The sequence below is a fragment of the Parasteatoda tepidariorum genome, chromosome 4 (genome assembly GCF_043381705.1).
Source record: "Parasteatoda tepidariorum isolate YZ-2023 chromosome 4, CAS_Ptep_4.0, whole genome shotgun sequence".
Lineage (NCBI taxonomy): Eukaryota > Metazoa > Arthropoda > Arachnida > Araneae > Theridiidae > Parasteatoda > Parasteatoda tepidariorum.
Genome location: NC_092207.1, coordinates 38,436,627 through 38,456,647, shown reverse-complemented (window position 1 = coordinate 38,456,647; position 20,021 = coordinate 38,436,627). Strand labels below are relative to the sequence as shown.

General features: G+C 28.9%; 1 protein-coding gene across 1 annotated transcript in view; it reads left to right on the top strand.

The window, feature by feature from the left end:
- The first annotated feature begins 276 nt into the window (after positions 1–276).
- Positions 277–20,021, top strand: part of LOC107449694 (D-amino acid oxidase 2) — a 21,316-nt gene continuing 1,571 nt past the window's right edge. Inside the window, exons 1-10 of the mRNA XM_016065297.3 lie at positions 277–386; positions 3,165–3,374; positions 7,644–7,755; positions 8,698–8,780; positions 10,153–10,218; positions 12,319–12,373; positions 13,155–13,256; positions 13,494–13,552; positions 15,869–15,986; positions 17,220–17,318. Of these exons, the coding sequence (XP_015920783.1) occupies positions 3,178–3,374; positions 7,644–7,755; positions 8,698–8,780; positions 10,153–10,218; positions 12,319–12,373; positions 13,155–13,256; positions 13,494–13,552; positions 15,869–15,986; positions 17,220–17,318 (891 nt within the window). The 5' untranslated portion in view covers positions 277–386; positions 3,165–3,177. The remainder of the gene's footprint in view (positions 387–3,164; positions 3,375–7,643; positions 7,756–8,697; positions 8,781–10,152; positions 10,219–12,318; positions 12,374–13,154; positions 13,257–13,493; positions 13,553–15,868; positions 15,987–17,219; positions 17,319–20,021) is intronic.

The window sequence follows — 20,021 nt, the reverse complement described above, 5'->3', positions numbered from 1 at the left end:
GGTCAAACGAATAGATTATAATTTAATTTTATACTTTTTCTGGGTTTTTATATTGATGAGGTGTTCATAAAATTTTTACTTTTAGTTACTACATAGCTATTACTTATCAAACTAAAATCGGGGTTACATCCTCAGTAAATTATTTTGAATTTCAAATTATCAAGGAACAATATTATTTTTATGTCTTCCTATTTACTTTCATTATCATGGGAACTTTATCTTGCGATAATATGTCATTTTTCAATTTTTTATCCCATTATTTTAACACATCATGACTCAATTATTTTAAACAATTACTATTACTTTTATCAGCACTGATTAAACATCTCTTTTTGTTCTGATTTTCAAACACAAAGGAAATTTAGAAGGCTTCAGCGAAGGTTAAGGTAAAATTTTTGCATTTTAATAAAATATTGTGTAAAAACGATTTGTTGCAATTTATGAATTTTTTTTTATATTGACATCATTACATTTTAAATTTAATTTAAAATTCATGTGCTCTACTTTACTTTTAGATGATCATGATACTAAAATAAATAAATAAACTATTTTGCGACTTTCAGATTTAACATTATGTAGCAACGAGTTGTATCACAATATCGTCCAAGTTGACTGCAAACTTAAAACTATTCTAAGCTTAATCAAATTATCATTCAAATTTTGATTTTGATTAAACAATTTAAATATTTAAGTGAATTTGATTGAGTGAACAGATAGCTCAACTTCAACGAAAACATGGTCGCGCTAAGTTACAGTGCCAGTAAACTTGTGTCAGATTATGGCTCAAGGTACAGATATAATGGTTCAACTTTGAATCGATTTTTTGGATAGTGTACAATTTATTACTTTTATATTCCTTTTACTTAAGATTTAAACAGTTTAGTCTGGTCTATTGAGCTGACTGTTATAGTCAACTGTGCTGTCATGTTAAATTATGATTAAATGATTCAAACATTTGAATGAATTTGATTATGCAAATTGGTGGCTCAACTTGAATGAAACACGATTCATTAAACACCGAATTTCGGTTGCAAATTTGTGTCAGATTATGGTTCAAGGCACTAAAATTATGGTTTCACTTTGAACCGATTTTTAGGAAAGTGTATTGTATATTGAAAGTGTTTATATTAATTTTGCTTCAGACTTAAGTCATTTGTTTAGTCTACAGAGCTGGTTGCCATAGTAAATTATGATTAAGCGATTCAAATATTAGAATGAATTTGCTAACTCAAACAGATCTTACAACTTGAACGAAACCATGATTCAATTAAACGCCAAATTATAGTTGCACTAAATTTGTATCATATTATGGTTCAAGGTGCTTATATTATGGTTCAAACTTTGAGCAGATGTTTAGAAAAGAGCATAGTATATTTAATACATTTTTATTACTTTGACACTAGATTTAAACAATTCGTTTAGTCTAGTCTATAGAGCAGACTTTTATAGTTGATTTTGATCGAAAGATTTAAATACTTGAATGAATTTGAATGCATACGGCTGAACTTAAACAAAAACGTAGTTTGAATTACCGAATTACAGCTGTAGCACTGTAACAGATTTGTATCAGATTATGGTTCAACTTTGAGCCGATTTTTTGGAAAGTGCATTGTATATTTAGTACTATTTTACTACTTTGACATTAGATTTAAACAAATCTAAACCTAAATTAACAAGATTCAAACAAGATTAAACTTAGTCCAATCTATGGAGTAGACTGTCATAGTTGATTTTGATAGAACGATTTAAACTACTTGAATGAATAAAAATGCACTTGGCTGAACCATAGAGTTGAAATACTGGGCTGAACTTGAGCAAAATCGTGGTTCATTTAAACACCGAATTATAGATTTTATAATTTTTATCAGATTGTGGTTCAAGGTACTTATATTACAGCTCAACAGTGAACCGATTTTTTGGGAAGTTTATGGTATATTTAATACTTTTTTACTACTTTCATTCAAGATTTAAACAATTTGCTAAATCTATAATTATTTTGTTAGTTAAATACTACGATTCAGAGTATTTTACAAATCCTCATTCCTTAGAAGAGAAGTTCAGTATTATGTTTTTCAAAAAAGAAATTTTAAGCAAAAAACTTGTTTAAACTTGTGCGAACAACTTGCTATTTTTAAGAGCTCAAATAGATGTAAGCACTTAGACACATCTATTTATCTAGATGTTTTGGTTACTTATGGTCGACTTAAAAGAATATGTGTGAATATTTGAAGATTTAAAAATTAAATTTTGTATCAGGACAAAGTAATTAGAAAAAATTAAGATATGTAATAGTGTAAAATATCGCATATGGAGAAGAGAAAAAATACTTCGTCGACTGAATATTGCATGATTTAATTATAATTTTATTTTAGATATTTATAAATATTTGTTATTTTAATGTAGCTATGATTTTTAAAATGGTTTAAAATTATTTATTTGATAAAAATATTAATTTGATAAAATTGTTAATTTAATAAAAATATTACACTAAAATGGTAAAAATATTACACTAATATTTAAAGTTCGTAAAAGTCAGTTTTATACATTTCTAATATTTTTTTTTATGTTGCATCATATTTTAGTCAATAAAAGTTTCAATATGAACAGTAAATACGGAATATTAATATGAATTTTAAAAAATGATTCTCTTAGTTATATTTAAGAGAATAGTTCTAAACAGGGGCCAGTTTCTAACCATTTTATAAAATGCCTCAAAAGTTTTAAAACACAATTCGACAATGAACATCACAGATTTGAATATACAGTCGGACTTCTATATAACGAACTTCCATTTTGCGAATTTCTCTATTTTGCGAATTTTTTCAAGGAACCAAGAATATTTTGGAAATTTCCTCGTAAAATAACTCCCGAATAGCGAAGTGAATTTTCTATTTAACGAACTTTTCTTTGAGATCCTCTTTCCCTACTTCCCAAAATATTTCAGAACATTTTAAACTTGTTAACGTATTTTATGGGGAAAATAACCTTGAATTGAATTTCAAAGCCATTTTAGAATGCATGAGGTAATGTATGTTTAAAATTATTTTTATAATATATGCAGTTATAATTTTATGCATATATTTAGCTTTCTTTAGTTGAAAATGTATATAGCATGATTGTGTAACACTGGATTTTGTTTTGCTCTATTCTTGCTTTCCATGCAGATTTCTTTTAGAGATGGCACCGATTCGAAAAGTAGCGGTTATTGGAGCTGGCATCGTTGGAAGTTCATCAGCATTAATTGCAATAGAAAAAGTGCCAAACATTGAAGTGACACTCATATCAGAAACATTCAGTCCATTCACGACCGGTGACGGATCAGCAGGATTATGGAAGCCATATTTGTTGGGCAACGTTGCTCCAGAAAGATTGAGGTAAAGAAAAATATATCTTGCATAAAAAGGATTTTTTTTCCTTGCAAAATCTTTTGAAACTGATTTTATAATGAAACATGAGCATCAATATGTTTAACGACACTCATATATGTCAAGAAATATTTATGCATAACTTTTTTAATTAGAAACTTAATTTATTCAAAACACGCCTAACTCGAAGTATGTATATTGCTAACACAAAAGTAGACAATTGGCTATTTCTTTTATATTTTTTTGCAATGTTGAAATCAGCTGAAACTGTTTTTATATTTAAAAATGGTAGCCAATTTGTTTGAAAACACCCATACATGTCTAGAAATACCTATAGATAATTTAATAAAGAAAATTGTTTCGTCCAAAACATACCAAATTCAGAGTATATTATTCGCCTACACAAGAGTTGACAATTTGCGGAGTTTTTACAATGCGGAGTTCTGTTAAAACTGGTTTAATATTCAAAAAGGGCCGTCAATTTGTTAGTAAGCACTCATATGTGTCAAGAAATATTTATCGATAATTTGAAAAAAAAACTTTCTGCGCCTAATTCTGAGTGTAAGTAATATAGCATCATTAATATAAGGGTAGACAATTTGTAATTTTTTAAAAATATATTTTTGAAATTCAGAATTTATTTAAAACTAATATCATAAAAAATGAGAATTAATTTATTCAAAAACATCAATACGTAAAAAAAAAATTTATTGATAATTTCAAAGAAACAAAGAAATTGTCTAGTCCAAAATACTCTAAATTCACGGCTTTTTTGGAATCCCAAACACAAAGGTGGACAATTTACGAATATTAAATACTAAAAGAATATTAAATACAAACGAATATGAATTATAATAATTAAATGCATGAATATTAAATACAAGAATATTATAAACAAAATTTAATAACAAATGAATAATACCTAGCAATAATCATCCGGAGACCAAAATGTGATGATGTAAGGAAAGAGAACATACTTTTATGCGTAATAATTCCGGTCTCATATTTAACACATCTTATTTAATAGTACAATATTAAATTTGTGGCAAACCCCTTATCATTTATTAGCCTTCTTCTGAAAAGTACAAAAACTGNTGTGGACTTTTCTGTTAAAACTGGTTTAATATTCAAAAGGAGCCGTCAATTTGTTTGGAAACACTCATATGTGCCAAGAAATATTTATAGATAATTAAAAAAAGAAAAAAAAATTCTGTGCCTAATTCTGAGTGTAACTAATATATCATGACTAATATAAGGGTAGGCAATTTGTAATTTGCTTCAAATAAATTTTTGAAATTCAGAATTTATTTAAAACTAATTCAATATAAAAAATTAGAATTAATTTATTTAAAAATGCCCATGCGTAACAAGAAAATATTTATTGATAATTTTAAAGAAACAAGAAATTGTCTAGTCCAAAATACTCTAAATTCACGGCTTTTTTGGAATCCCAAACACAAAGGTGGACAATTTACGAATATTAAATACTAAAAGAATATTAAATACAAACGAATATGAATTATAATAATTAAATGCATGAATATTAAATACAAGAATATTATAAACAAAATTTAATAACAAATGAATAATACCTAGCAATAATCATCCGGAGACCAAAATGTGATGATGTAAGGAAAGAGAACATACTTTTATGCGTAATAATTCCGGTCTCATATTTAACACATCTTATTTAATAGTACAATATTAAATTTGTGGCAAACCCCTTATCATTTGTTAGCCTTCTTCTGAAAAGTACAAAAACTGCTTGGAAAATCTCTTGGAAATTTTTTATTCTTTAAGATATTCAGATCAAACTTCTTCAATAGTTGCCAAATACGTTTCACTACGAAATAATGAAGGAAAAAAACCCTTTTTTTTCTGAGCATGCACAGTATAAAAGAAAAATCTTTAAATACTCATATCCAGCGCAGTTTTTAACGATTTTTCTTCTTAATTTTAAATCAATAATTTTGTTATTAATTTTAAATTAATCCTAAAATTTGTTTAATTACATTGGATAATTTTAAAGTTATAGCAAAAAAAAAGAAAACGCAGGAAATTTTTTTTTTGGTTTTTTTATAAAAAATGTCCATATCTCCATAAATATTTACTCTAGGTTAACGAAATTTTATGCCCTTATTAGATATAACAACTGAAGTAATCGATACCTGAAAGAAGCCTATTGCTTGAATTTTTTGTATAGGGTGTTCTATAATACTTGTTTTCTTTCATAATTCATTACAGGCCTATGAAAACTTTATTATTGCTAATGCTAAGTATGAAAAATAGCATAGACTAAACACCTCTAAAGTTACGAAATAATCATTTAAGTATTTCTTGAGAAATTTAAGAAAAATTTCAAAAACTGAAAGTGTCTCTTCCATTGTACATATAAAGCTAAAATAAAGGTAGACAACTTGTGATTTCTTTTTTTTTTAATTTTTGAAAATTTGGAATTTATTTGAAATTAGTGTCATATTAGAAAGCTAGAATCAATTTATTTTAAAACACCCATAAATACCACACCATGTCAATAAATACATATTCATAATTTTTTTAAAAAAAGAGGTTGTTTAGTGCAAAACACTCCATAATCAGAGCATGTATACACCACTCCTACAAAGCTTTGCTAATTTTTTATAATTTTTCATAATGCAGAATTAAGTAAAAGCTGGTTTCATATTCAAAATTGAGAGTCAATTTGTTTGAAAAGACTTATATTTGGCAAGAATATGTATGAATAATTTTAAAAAATGTATTTTTTTAAATCCAAAACACGGCTTATTTAGAGAGGTAATTCAAAAACGAATAATTCAGAGTATGCATTATACACCGAAGAGTCATTACATTATGACCACCCTGCTAATAACATGTAGGACCACCATCAGCCCTCAAAACTGCTAGCACCCGCCGTGGCATTGACTCCACAAGGTGCTGATAGGTAGTCTGAGGTATCTGGTACCAAGCGCTCACCAACTGGTCCTGCAATTCCCTCACATTGCGAGGGGGTAGCGTGGCAGCACGAATTTGGTTTTCCAAGTAGGACCACAAATGCTCTATTGGATTAAGGTCAGGTGAATTTGGGGGCCAAGACATGACTTGAAAGTCACTGGAATGTTCCTCGAACCAATCCATGACGATTCGACCCTTATGACATGGTGCATTATCCTGTTGGTAAACACCATCCCCCGCAGGAAAAACTGTTGCCATGAATGGGTGAACCTGGTCTGCAACTATGTTCAAGTAGCTTACAGACGTCAGGGATTATTATATGAGGATTATTTGTTATATGAGGATTAGGGGTCCTAATGTGCCCCATGAAAACATTGTTCCTTAGCGAGAAACCATGAAAACCTGGGTGAGCCCATTGTTTTAGATGAAGGGTGGTCATAATGTAATGGCTCTTCAGTGTATATCCTAACACAAGGTATTAGTAAATATCTTGTGAACTTTTAATAATTTATTGCAAAGAAGAGTTCATTTGAAACTGGTTTCATATTTAAGAATGAGCGTCAATTTTTTTGAAAAGACCAATATTTAACAAGAAATATTCATGAAAAATTTTAAAATGTTTTTTAAATAAAACTCATATATGTTAAAAATAATTTGTTTACTATATAAAAAATTTGTTTTGTCCAAATCAGAGTAGAACCAGGTTAAATTTTAGTCATGTTTCAAAAAAGTTGTAATTTTAATCACATTTCGCATTTTTCTAGTGGTTGACTTTGTATTCAGTGCGTTTCCTGAAGAAAGAACATAATATACATATTTCGAAAAACTTTTGACTTAGGGATAAAAAATTGAATTTCAAATAAGAAAGAGTAATATTTTTTTCAAACTTTTAGCAATAACTATATTGGTCAATAAAAGAAATATAGAATTAAAATCATAATCAACTTTTTTTCATGAGAATAAATATTTCTAGCAAAAAGCATTGTTATTCCAATATTAAAATATCCTATATATTAACCTATATAATGTTTGCTTAGAGCATAAAAAATGTATCATTTTTTCTCAATTAAATATTTATTTGCAACGCTTAGTCTTTTTACACCATTTTTTTAAACGAACTCTAAATATATATCTTAAGATTGGTCATAAAGTCCCCTGAATCTGAGTAAAAAGGATGTTATTAACAACACTGTAATTTAGACAAATCATTTGTTTTGCTATATTGAATAAAAGTATCCAATTTCAACTGTTAGCTTCTAAATTCAAATTAATATTTTGTACTTCAGTGTAATGCTAAATGCTTCAGTAAAATGTTTTCTGTTTCAGATTTTGGTTAACAAAAACATTTAATTTTCTTCAAGATATTTTTATGTCTGAAAATGCAAGTGAATGTGGTGTAGGACTGTTACCATGTTACGAGATTTCTACAACTCCATTAGTAAGAGAATTTTTTAAATTATTATGTAAAAAAACGCATTTACTAGCAACTGAAGTTTAAAAATATATTTAAATGACATTTTGATCATTTTTATTAAAAAATAAAGCTTTTCTAATTAAGTTTTAATTTTATTTTATTTTTTAAGTGCTCGAAATTGAGAACAGTCGACCAATCTTTAAATTGTAGTTTTATTTCATGCATTGTTCCAGAACAATGTATATTTTAAGTTTAAAACTGACGTGATTATGCAGAACTGGAATATTTTTAAATATCGCTTTTTTTTCAGCACAGCACATATAAAAATGTTTACTTAGTAGAATTTTCTTCTTTTTTTGTCAAATTAGGGCATCAAAATATCATTTGTCAAAATATCTAACATTTATTTATGAGTAAAAATTAAACATATGCTGAATTTAAATATTTGCAACAAATGAAATATTTCATACCAAATTAAATTACAAAGAAAACTAATGATATCAATGTTTTATTTAGTACGTAACTTTTTTATTAGAGTTGTATTTAATACCAAACAATTTTATTAGTGTTATGATTAGTATATAACTATTTTATTAGCGTTGAACTTAATACATAACTATTCTTAGTATTCTTATATTTACTAGTCTACTTAATTATTGCTTAATTTTCTGATGCTTTTTGGAAAATCCATATTTTGATTTACAAGATTTTTGTTGGTATCAAACAATGAACTTCTTCTCTATTTATCCAAAAATTGCTCAATAATTCATCAATTTAATTCGATTTGAATAATTCATCAATTAATCATTCAATTTGAAAACAAATTTCAAATAGATAATTTAATATACAATTGGAACAAATAGTTAGATAGCTTTGTTTATTTTAAATATAAGTTTGTGTTACTGTAAATTTAACTATTGATTATAGTGAATGTAAATAAATGTTTTTTATTTTCTTCTATTTTAGGAAACACCTACATTTAAAGATATATTTCTAGATTGGAGGCCTATGAATTTAAAAGAAATGGCTCTATTTCCTTCTCGTTATAAGTAATTTGAAAAATTCATTTTTTTTCTTAGTAACAGTTGTATAAATTATGTATATAACTTGTACTATTTCAAGTATTTACTGTACTATTACTATATAATAAGTATTATTCTAAGTAAATAATACAAAGTATTTATTCATTTTGAAAGAGGGTGGTAACAAATCTATTACAGCAGTCACTATATGGCTATTTTTAACTCCGTAGCCTTTCCATACGGAAATTTAAGGTATTTTTGAGGTTTATTTGAGAGTTATTCGAAGTTGATTTCAATAACAACATTAAAAGATCAACCTCCCAAGGTACATAATCAATGTGTATGAAGTTACTTTATTCACACTTGAGGCTGTATTGAGGTTGGTGAAAATCTACTTTAGAGCAATCCAGCTCAGGGAGGTTGTTTTTGAGATGTATGGATCTCTGGGATTCGAACCTGGGTACCTCACTGAAGATGAGTCATCGTGACTCTATAAAAAAAAAATACTAGGTTTTTATTACCTCAATATTGGTAGAATATTTTAATATATATTAATCATCTCTGGCTCAATAATATTTTTTGCCCCACTTCATAAAATAAATTTGAGTTGTTAAAAATGTAACTTTTTGAGCTATTTTAATATTAATAGTTTCAAGAATTCTCAACATCGTACTTTATATCACGATGAGCGAGAAGAACATATTAGAAACACCTATTTGATAATATCCATTCACATACATAGTTACTAGAATTTTCTTTTTCATGGCAACTACCGTAAAAAAAAGAAAAATAAACTTGTTTTAAATGAGTCACGTGACATTTTTTTTATATTGAGATTGCGAAAAAATATTGCGAAGGGCAAATTACGGCTGTATGTATGCCAGTAAATAAAGTCGTACAAATATATATATTTTCTAAATCATCTGTAAGTGCTTCAAATTGAGTAAAACATTTGTTGCAAACTGAATTACTATTCTTCGAGATTATTCCAGATACTTTCGAAAAAAGCTCATGTGGTCGATTGATATCTAACAAAATGTATCGCATATTATTCAAATTTTTGAGTAATTTTCAAAGCAACATAAAAAAAGCTTATAGTATATATGGTTTAATGAAAATAGTTTTTTTTTTAGATTTTAAAAACATTTGTATAATATTACGAAATATATTTGTATTAAAATATATTTGTACAATATTCCGCATTTTTATTAAACTCTATATGCTACAGACTATTTTATTTTATTTTAAAAATTACTCAAAAAATTAGTATATGTGATATATTTTGTGACTTATACTTTTATTTTGTGACATATATTTCATTTTGTGACATATATTTCATTTTGTGACATATATTTCATTTTGTGACTTAGACTCTTTGAATATATAACTTTTCTTGTAGATATGGAGCTTTTATGACTACTTATTTTGCGGAATGTACAAAACTTATTCCTGAACTCCTCAAAAAGTAAGTAAATTTTCCGCATTTATAATTTATGTCACTTCCACAAACAACTAGGAGTTAAAATTTTCCTTCTGTTATTTAAAACCTCATTATTAAAATAGTTTATCTAAGACATCGGTTATGAGTAATAAGAACTGAGGCTTTGCATGATTTGGGCTCTAACTAATAAAAATTGGAGTTTTAAAAATATATTTAAAAGAAATGTTGAGAAAAAAATACTAATTTAAAATGGTAAATTTTAAAAAATTAAACAACAACTAGTTTTCTATCATGGATAAAAAAAATGTTGGTAAAATTACCGTACTCTATGGTAATGACATTTCTGGTAAAAGAAACATTCTAATTTTGTAAATAAAAACAAAAATAAATGCTATAAGAGTCATTCATTTAGTAGTTTTTCCGTTCATATGGTAACGATTTACTGGAACGCTGGTTTTCAAAATTATAGTTCTTATTACCACACATTTAGTCAAAAATACAAAACTGAAAAATGAATTTAACCGTATAAATGGTTTTTATGCCATGCTCTAAGGTAGCAAGATGAAACTACCAAATTTTAGCAAATTTACCAAATTTTATCACATAATTTAAAACTATATTTTGTTGTTAATTTTACTAAAATTATTACCATAGCTCTCAGTAAAAGTTGCTCAGTGCTTTGATGTTTCCATAGACTTAGAAAGACGGCAAATTTTACCATATTCTGGTAGTTTTGATCACACTTTTTTTCTCAGTGATTAGTCTAAGTGAATATAATGCTGAATATCAGCAAGTTTGAGGAAATTTTCGATTGAAAAAAAATCTATTGGAAAATTTGGTTGTTCGAAAATTTATGAAAAATCGACGATGCTCTTATTATTCTCCTAACCCACTCCACCAAAAAAGCTCTTTGATAAAAGTTAAATGTACTTCAAGTGTTTCTCTTCGAAACTCAAAAACGCTTCTCCAAAAATATGAATTTTTTAAGTTTATTTTGAAAAAAACACACATTTTTGATGATTTATTTGGTGGTTCCTTTTTTTCAAGAAATTCAGATGCCAATTTTAAATAAAAGTTTTAAGTTTTTTTATACATAAGTAAATTATTTGAATTCTAAGCAGTACTCTCAATTTAAGATCATTTAGTTTTGATGAATGAAAGTTTACTTTTTCTAACTCGAGAATTTTTGTATAAGTACTTGGTGTTTTATTTTTATTTCAGAATCTCAAGGTAGAATTGTGTGACCATAGTAAACCTTAATATATTAACCATAACCGTGAAACCATTCTCCATAATTTTACTTATAACTTAAAATACTTATAAGTTTATAAATATATGCAAATCAGAAAAATTAACATCTTTAATAAACGACTTTAATATTAAACGATCGTTTTAAATGTTTTCAGTTATTATGACTACTATTTGTTTTTATTTAATTTCTCGAATGATGTCTTAAAATGATTATTAATATAACGACTGAATTACTCAATAAATAGAACGGGCGAATCAGGAAATTGCATGAGAATGGTCAAATCTTGTTTAGATGAATCAGTGAAAATACGAATTTCTTTTTTAATAAATTTTTTTTAAAAAAAAGCTTATATACGTGAAATTTGTGGTACCGTAATCGACGTAAGCAATTATTTTTTAGATGTTTTTAGTTAAATATTAACTTTTATTTTTAACTTGGTGCTCTGTAATTAGTACATGTGGTATGTACTATATTTCCAAAATCAAGTAAAAAATATAAACAAATGGGTGCTGCTAGATTGGTGTTTAAATTAAAAAGAAAAGAAAAACGCTATTGAAATCTGGCTTATCCTAATCGTAGAAAGTTAAGAACATCAAATTTTATGCGATTGACAGAAGAAAGTAAGACGAGATGAAAAGTAATTTTTAAAACCGATCGGAAGCTTTTAATCCTTTTTCTTTTGGTACATTTTTTCCCTACTTTAATATTCATTGGTGACACAATATGAGCATGCCTTTTCTTTCCTTCCATTTTGATAAGGGTACTCTATATTGGGAGTGATAATTACGAAACACCATAATATGCATAACAAAATTAACTATTTTCTAATTTTGATGATTTGAATGAACTATGACTAATTTAATTCATTTCAGATTTAAAGAACGTGGAGGCCAAATAATAAAACAAAAAGTGGAAAATTTTTCTGAAGTCAGTAAATTTCATTTCTTTCCATCTCAGTTTCAACATTTAAATTGTTATTAATATTAATCATTAAAAGCACCATGACATGTCTCTTTTTATCATAACTAAGTGGCGACGTCATTGTCAGGTTTATGAATGCCATGTAGCTTGAATTAATTTTCGAAATTTGGGCTTTTTGTTTGAATCGTAATTAAGATAAAATTAATTGCTGTTCATAACATAATCAAAAAAATAATAATGAATCAATTTTAAAATTATTAAGAAAATATATGTTGTTATTATCGAAAGTAAGAGAAAGTTTTTCTTCGATTTTCTTCTCATTCTTCTTATACCGCTTCACTCCGTAGGGAGTATAAGGCCTCAATCTATCTAGACTCTCCATCTAGACTATCTAGACTATTGGTAGCCAAGTACTTTAATTATCTGCACGTTTTTTGTTTTTTTTTTACTGTCTTCAATTTATTTACATATGTTTTGTGACATGTCACCGATAATACACATGTAAATATTCTTTCGAGAAAGAATTTATTGCTACTTATTTTAATAACATCGCATTTTCTACTGAATTATTTTTCTAAATCTCATTCTCTACTAGTTTCATTTTTTTTTTTCCTAATTTCTAAATATCAAAAAATAATAATAATAATAATAGGAAAATATGGAAAGAATCCTAAAATATTATCAAAACAAGCTATTTAAAAGTTTTTTTTCTTTCAAAATTGTTTTTTAACTTTCAATCTACTAATGTAAAATATTCAAACTTAAATATTTTCATTTCTATGCACAGTTATGTGGAAAGTATGATGTAGTGATCAATTGCAGTGGAATAGGAGCTACTGGCCTCACACATGATCCAGAATTGAAACCAATAAGAGGACAGGTTATCAGGGTAAAATATGAAATCTTATAATCTTTTGATAGACCATAGTTCATTTAATTCTTTGTACTGTACACTAAAGCTGCAATAAGTGTAATAACAAAACAAGCTTCGTATATATATCTCTAGATAGAAATTCATTTCAGTTTCCTTTTATTGATCTCTCAAATTATTAATGCCTATATAAGCATTTGTAAATTTTATAAAATAAAAAAATTAGAAGTAAAAAAAAAATTATTTTTCTTTTAGGTCAAAGCTCCTTGGATTAAATACGCAGTAATGGATCCAGAGTTTTATATATTACCAAAGTAAGATTCATTTATTTAGATACTTATTCATCATTTTTTCATCATAATTCCAAAAGAACTGTTGCCGATGAAGAGGTCATTTTGACCTTTAACAGACTAATGCCACCATATAAACGGTATGCCGCTTTTACAATTTTTGTGTAGAAAAAAACACCTCAAGGTCTAAGGCCGCCTGCCATAGAAACAAGAAATAGCACATTAGCTCTCTCCCCTGATTCCCTTTCTCTCGACCTTTGTAAAACCTGTCTTAAATATTGTCCCAACTAACCTACTTGTAACCATAGTCACCGCCACTGCTCAAGACGAAAGGTGAGGGGAGTTCTTTCCATAGACAGACTATACTAAGTATGTCCAATGCAGCGTTTATTTCGGCAAAATTCCTTTTAGTGTTTTTTTCTCTCTTCTTGCTCTCATGTTTATAATTTATTTAATTATAATTAAATATATAATTGTAATTATTAATTTTTGCGACTGTCCCTTACCCATTATACTTCAATAATATGTTAAACATACTAACCCAAATAATAAAAACATATAGCATTTACTCATTTGCTGAAACAAATCTGGCATGAGAGTAAAAACACATTCATCGCAATTTATATAGTTATCTTTGTTATGATTTTATTAACTTTAAATTTAATAGAAATAGGGATTTCAATGTAATTCTCTATTTTTTTATTTTGTATTTATTCAACTGTCATATTATTTCAGTTAAAATAGTTTTCAGCATTAGATTTCCGAATTTGTATGTCCTTCTACTTAGCTGTCACCTCTCTTTGGCGAATATATTTCTCTGTCTTAAAGGCATTCACTTTGTCAAGGTTTCCGTGAATTAAAATTCTGCACAAAAGTAAAATATATTGTGCCTAAGGCAGTTATTTCTGCTTGATCATAAAGAGAGCGAAAGAAAGTATGGATTTCCAAAACTTCAATTATTTTTATGAATAGTGGTTAATATAATTTCGAATATTGTTATGTTGAACATAAATGTTACCTGACACTGAATACCAAGTAAAATTGGCCGAATTCGGGTACGCAGTACCGGGATTGGAGACTAAACACTGGGTCCGGGTACCCGATACCAGGTAGTAAAATCCTTTTGCCGGGTTCGGATAATAATGGAGTTATTAAAATCTGGCAGGGTACCGGGTAATAGTCAGGTACTCTAAAAACCCTAAAATAAAGTAGTGAAACATCATGGATAATTCTAGGTGTGGCTAGACAATAAGGAAAGTTCAAAGTGATATAAAACAGCAGAAATGTTCCATTTCAATCCTTTTAGAATAAAGTAATTGACATCATTTCTGATTTTCAATAATATCAAAATTCGTTGTTGCAAAAAGATATGATATACTCAAAGAGGCAATGATTTTATTTTATGATATAATTTATCGGAAGCGCAATTAATTTAGAATGAACACACTCATCAATTCTTACAATAAAATTAGTTTGTAAAACTACCATTTACTCATCAGATAGAACATTAAACTAAATTCATCTAGGCTTAATCGAACAGAAGCGGGTAGAATTTTAACACTGACGTTATAGAATATAATTGATAAAATTATGTAAATTATCTTATAAGAACATAATTGTTTTTCTTACACAACTGAAAACAAGCATTTCATTTGTAACAGTGAACATTTGTTTCTGTGTAAATGTTTAACTATATTATAGACAACAAACTTACATCTTCTTGTGTTCGATAACAATCTACCGTTGTCATCTGAACGTACGTACGTTTCTAAACGTACGTCAAAATTTGTGTTTTGGTTGTTGTTGTAGTTTTAAGTTAATTTAAATCACACTAGAGCTGCAAACATCCCTGAGGATGATCCGAAGACATGCCATTGCAATTTCGATCCTCTGCAGAAGGGATTGGTGCTTTGGAGGACAATGTAACTCATATATGGTATAAATTCGGGTGAGCTTGGTAGTATAAACATTTTCCATTTTTGGTGCTAATTGAAATGCACATGAACGCTCAATTCAGTGTTAACTTGGAATAAGTATTACTTGTTCACACAATCTTTACAGTTTTTCAGTATTAAATTAAGAAAGGCATTGCACTACATCTTTTACTGTATATTAAAAATGGAGAGAAAATCTTGGTCAATTATCTAGATGAACACACTAGTTATTTATTCATTTTCACTAGAAAATATTTATTTTATTACTATCTTGATAGTTCTGATAGTATCTTGTTTCTTCGAGTAGTAAACAAGGACGAAATTTTTTTCCTTGTTTACTTAAAAAGAAGAAGAAAAAAGCTACAATCTAATATTTTTACTTGAATGTAATTTTTATTTCATTTAGTGCAGAAGAAACCATTTGTGGAGGCACGAAGCAAGTGGGGGATTGGAACTTGGACATTGTTCCTAAGGATCGTGAAAGAATTCTATCAGGATGCACAGATCTATATCCTAGTTTAAAAGTGAGAGTTTAGAAACATATTTTTATCCATGAAATATATAAAAATGAATAAAATGTTTAGATCAAAACTGTTTATATCAGTGTATAACATAGAAATATACAATATTTTTATTGCACCCAAGTGACGTATATTTATCCGCTTCCAGGTGTAAGTGTAACTCATATCATTCCCGACTAATTACATCTCCGATATTTTCTGCTCCAGTATAATCGAAATCAAATGCAAATAGAGATTCTTTGGAGAATCGAGCTAATGGAACTAAGTTACATTAGCATTATGCGAAGAAGAAGACAACAAATCACTTACTTGGTTGGCCAAATGGCTAAGGGACCTGTGATGCGGAGTTGGCGTACGCCATGAAAAGTATACCCCCCCCCAAAAAAAAGGAATAATTGAAATTAATCCAATCTTCTGTAAGGAAATTTTAAAATCTAATATTATTCTATCAAAATGGCTGAGACAAATGAAAAGTTAAAATGTTTGTAGGCATTTATTTTAATGAAATTTAATTAAATGGCCATTGGTTTATTGTTCCACTTATGTAGGGTGTGAAAAGATATGTTCCTCCACTTCGTAACTGAGAAGACTATAATCATGGGCATGAAGTAATTTCTATAACAGGTTGGGCGTATTTCCGATTGTAGGGATTTTCCAAATAGTTCTTTTATAATTTTATTGAACAGAACTACGCAAAAGAAACACGTATAAGCATTAAGTTTGTAGCTAAATCAATTATTGATAACCATTATACTCAAATCGGGTTTTTACTGATTCCACGAGAAGCTGTTTGCCACGTCATATTCAATTCCAATCTGCTTGAATTTTCTTACGGTTAGGGAAGACGCATTTTGAGTTTCCTTTTTGTAGGGATTAAATCATATTCGTGGTTTGAGTTGCCATTTATGGTGTATAGGTGTAATAAAGAATTTCTTCGATTATAAACTAAGTTTGAAATAAGTATTTTCTTTATGAAAATGTTACGACAAAATGTCAATTTTATAAAGTTCTAGGGAATCAGCAATTAATGAAAAAGAAAAATCTGTGCACATAAATGTTAATACTAGAAATTATACATTACGCTATTGTTAAGTCATAAGTGTAACTTCATATTATGGAATATTGACTTAAAAAATAAGTTATTCCTAGTTTCGACATTATTTATTTAGTTTCTCTTTTCTTAAGGTTTTAACTACTGGTAAATAATCTTAAATTTTAATTTATTTTTCTTTACAGAAAGCGCAAGTTGTTAGAGAGTGGGTTGGATTAAGACCTGGTAGAAATGAACCCCGCATAGAAAGAGAAACAATTAAGACTGTAAAAGGAACAATCGAAGTAAGTACTAGTTATTTCTTAATCCCTAGTGCAATTTAATGCATACTTGTTAGTTAACTTTTATCTACGCTGAACTTAGAGCAGCTGAAATTTTTCTTAATTTTTAATTATTACATTTTTTTTCTAATTTATGCATTCAAGCTCAAAATCCATATAAATGAATCAGAATGTTTGCATCCATTTGTTATATATACATATACACCGAAGAGCCATTACATTATGACCACCCTCCAACCATAACAATGGGCTCGCCCAGGTTTTCATGGTTTCTCGCCCAGGAACAATGTTTTCATGGGGCACATTAGGACCCATAATCCTCATAGAACAATCCCTGACGTCTGTAAGCTACTTGAACATAGTTTCAGACCAGGTTCACCCATCCATGGCAACAGTTTTTCCTGCGGGGGATGGTGTAGGATAATGCACCATGACATAAGGGTCGAATCGTCTTGGATTGGTTCGAGGAAGATTCCAGTGACTTTCAAGTCATGTCTTGGCCTCAAATTCACTTGACCTTAATCCAATAGAGCATTTGTGGTCCTAATTGGAAAACCAAATTCGTGTTGCCACGCTACCCCCTCGCAATGTGAGGGAATTGCAGGACCAGTTGGTGAGCGCTTGGTACCAGATATCTCAGACTACCTATCAGCACCTTATGGAATCAATGCCACGGCGGGTGCAAGCAATTTTGAGCGCTAAAGGTGGTCCTACATGTCATTAGCAGGGTGGTCATAATGTAATGGCTCTTCGGTGTATACCTTATACAAATCGGCAGTTCTCAACCGATCCGCACCTATAAACGTTCGAAGACACGACGAACCTAATCGCTTACTTAAAAACCCCATCTGAACATCGGTTCACTTGCTACATCCCCCAAAAAAGAGTTTTCTTTAGGATTTGATAAATATTTTGTAATATTAGCCAGATTGCAAACCATAATCAATCAAAAATTAACTTTATCGCAAGTTCTTATGAATTTTTTATCTTCGGTTTGCTTTGCTAGGTTATCACAGGTAAAATCAACGCTAATAATTTTGCAACGTATGGTGAATACGTCCCCAAATTCGTATATGAAACCACGTGTCATACTGAAATATTCATAACATATTTCCTAACAGTTAAAAACCGAATTATTAATTTATTTAATCCGTTTCTCAGTAAATAAAAATCATTAATATAATCGATAATCTTTTTATACCACAAACTTGAATTCAGTACAGAATAAATCTATTTTAAGAGATTTCCTCTACATCTGCCTAACACATTTGCATAGAATTTGAAAACCGTTTTATGGCTGCTAATATTTTTGAATTCATTATTATTTCTCACGCTTTTTTTTCCGCCAACACATTTGAATGCGTAAGGCTAAGAAAAAGAGGCTTGGCATTGTATTTAATCAATTAATAGCCAATCCTTAGCTTTCCTTGGCGAAAACTGTGCTAACGTACACAAGCGAATTGCATTTTTGATTTTTTGGTGGACGGAGGGGCCCTGCTTGGCTTAGCCCTGCAGCAAGAGCTTCCAGGTCATTTTTTAAGTTTATTAATTTATACATACTCAAAAAGGAATTTTTCTTTTTACTTTGGAGCTCCATATGATTCCATATATTAGTAAAATAAAATGATTTTTATTATTCAAAATAAATAAGAAAATATGGATGACTAAAAATACACCAATCAACATCCTCTTCATCTTATGGCTAATACATCTACTTCAACAAACCAAATTATTTCTGGATGCCACGTATTTCTAATACGGATTCCTACACTTTTAAAGGATGTCTCTATATACTTAAGTAATGGAACTCCATCAACAATTATTGTAAATTCCGATTGTGAAGAATTGGAAATACATTTGAACCTCTGTACTTTCTAAATTCTCTGTTCATAAATACAAATTAACCATATGAGAAATGAGATCGAACGCACAAGACAAAATAGCTATCCAATTTTAGAATTTTTTTTCTTCATCCCATGCTAACCTTCCACATTTATGGAAGGTATCCAATGGTATATCTCTCATATGTAGACACAAGCTCTTCATTGGTTTCTGAAGTTACTTGCAGATGACTACACAAGTCATAGGTGGGAAAATTGCAAAATAGCTTCCCATTAACATTTAGAAATTGATGAAGTCGGTGGAAAGTATACTTCCCATAACCTTATAAAGGGTTAATAAGATAAATAAGTTCTTTTCCTCATATGACAACACTGCGAAATTATTTCCCCTTCTCATATTTTTTAACCAGGAATGATCTATGGTGGATTCGCTTCATACTGTAATTTTTCTCTAACCTACACAATAACAATATCACTTAAGATATGATAAACACGCAAAATAAATTATTTTCACTCTACAAAAAACTTACTTGTGGCTAGGACTGGGCTATAAATCGATGTATCGAGACATATCGATTTGACGCATATATCGGCAAGACGATACAGCGACTTTCATTCAAGGCGATGCATCAGAAATCTGATTTAAGCCGTCGAGTAAAGACAACGAGTACAAAACGATATAGCGATATAAGACACGCAAGGATATAAGATAACGATATAGGGATAAAAGACTCTTCTCTTACGTTCCGATGTCGACTCGCGCTGTGGAAGACGATGTTCGTTTCGTTATGTTGAAATGGCCTTGATTGGTGAGCTGTAGAATCAGAATCAGAGTTTTGAGAACACATATCGTTATATCGCATGT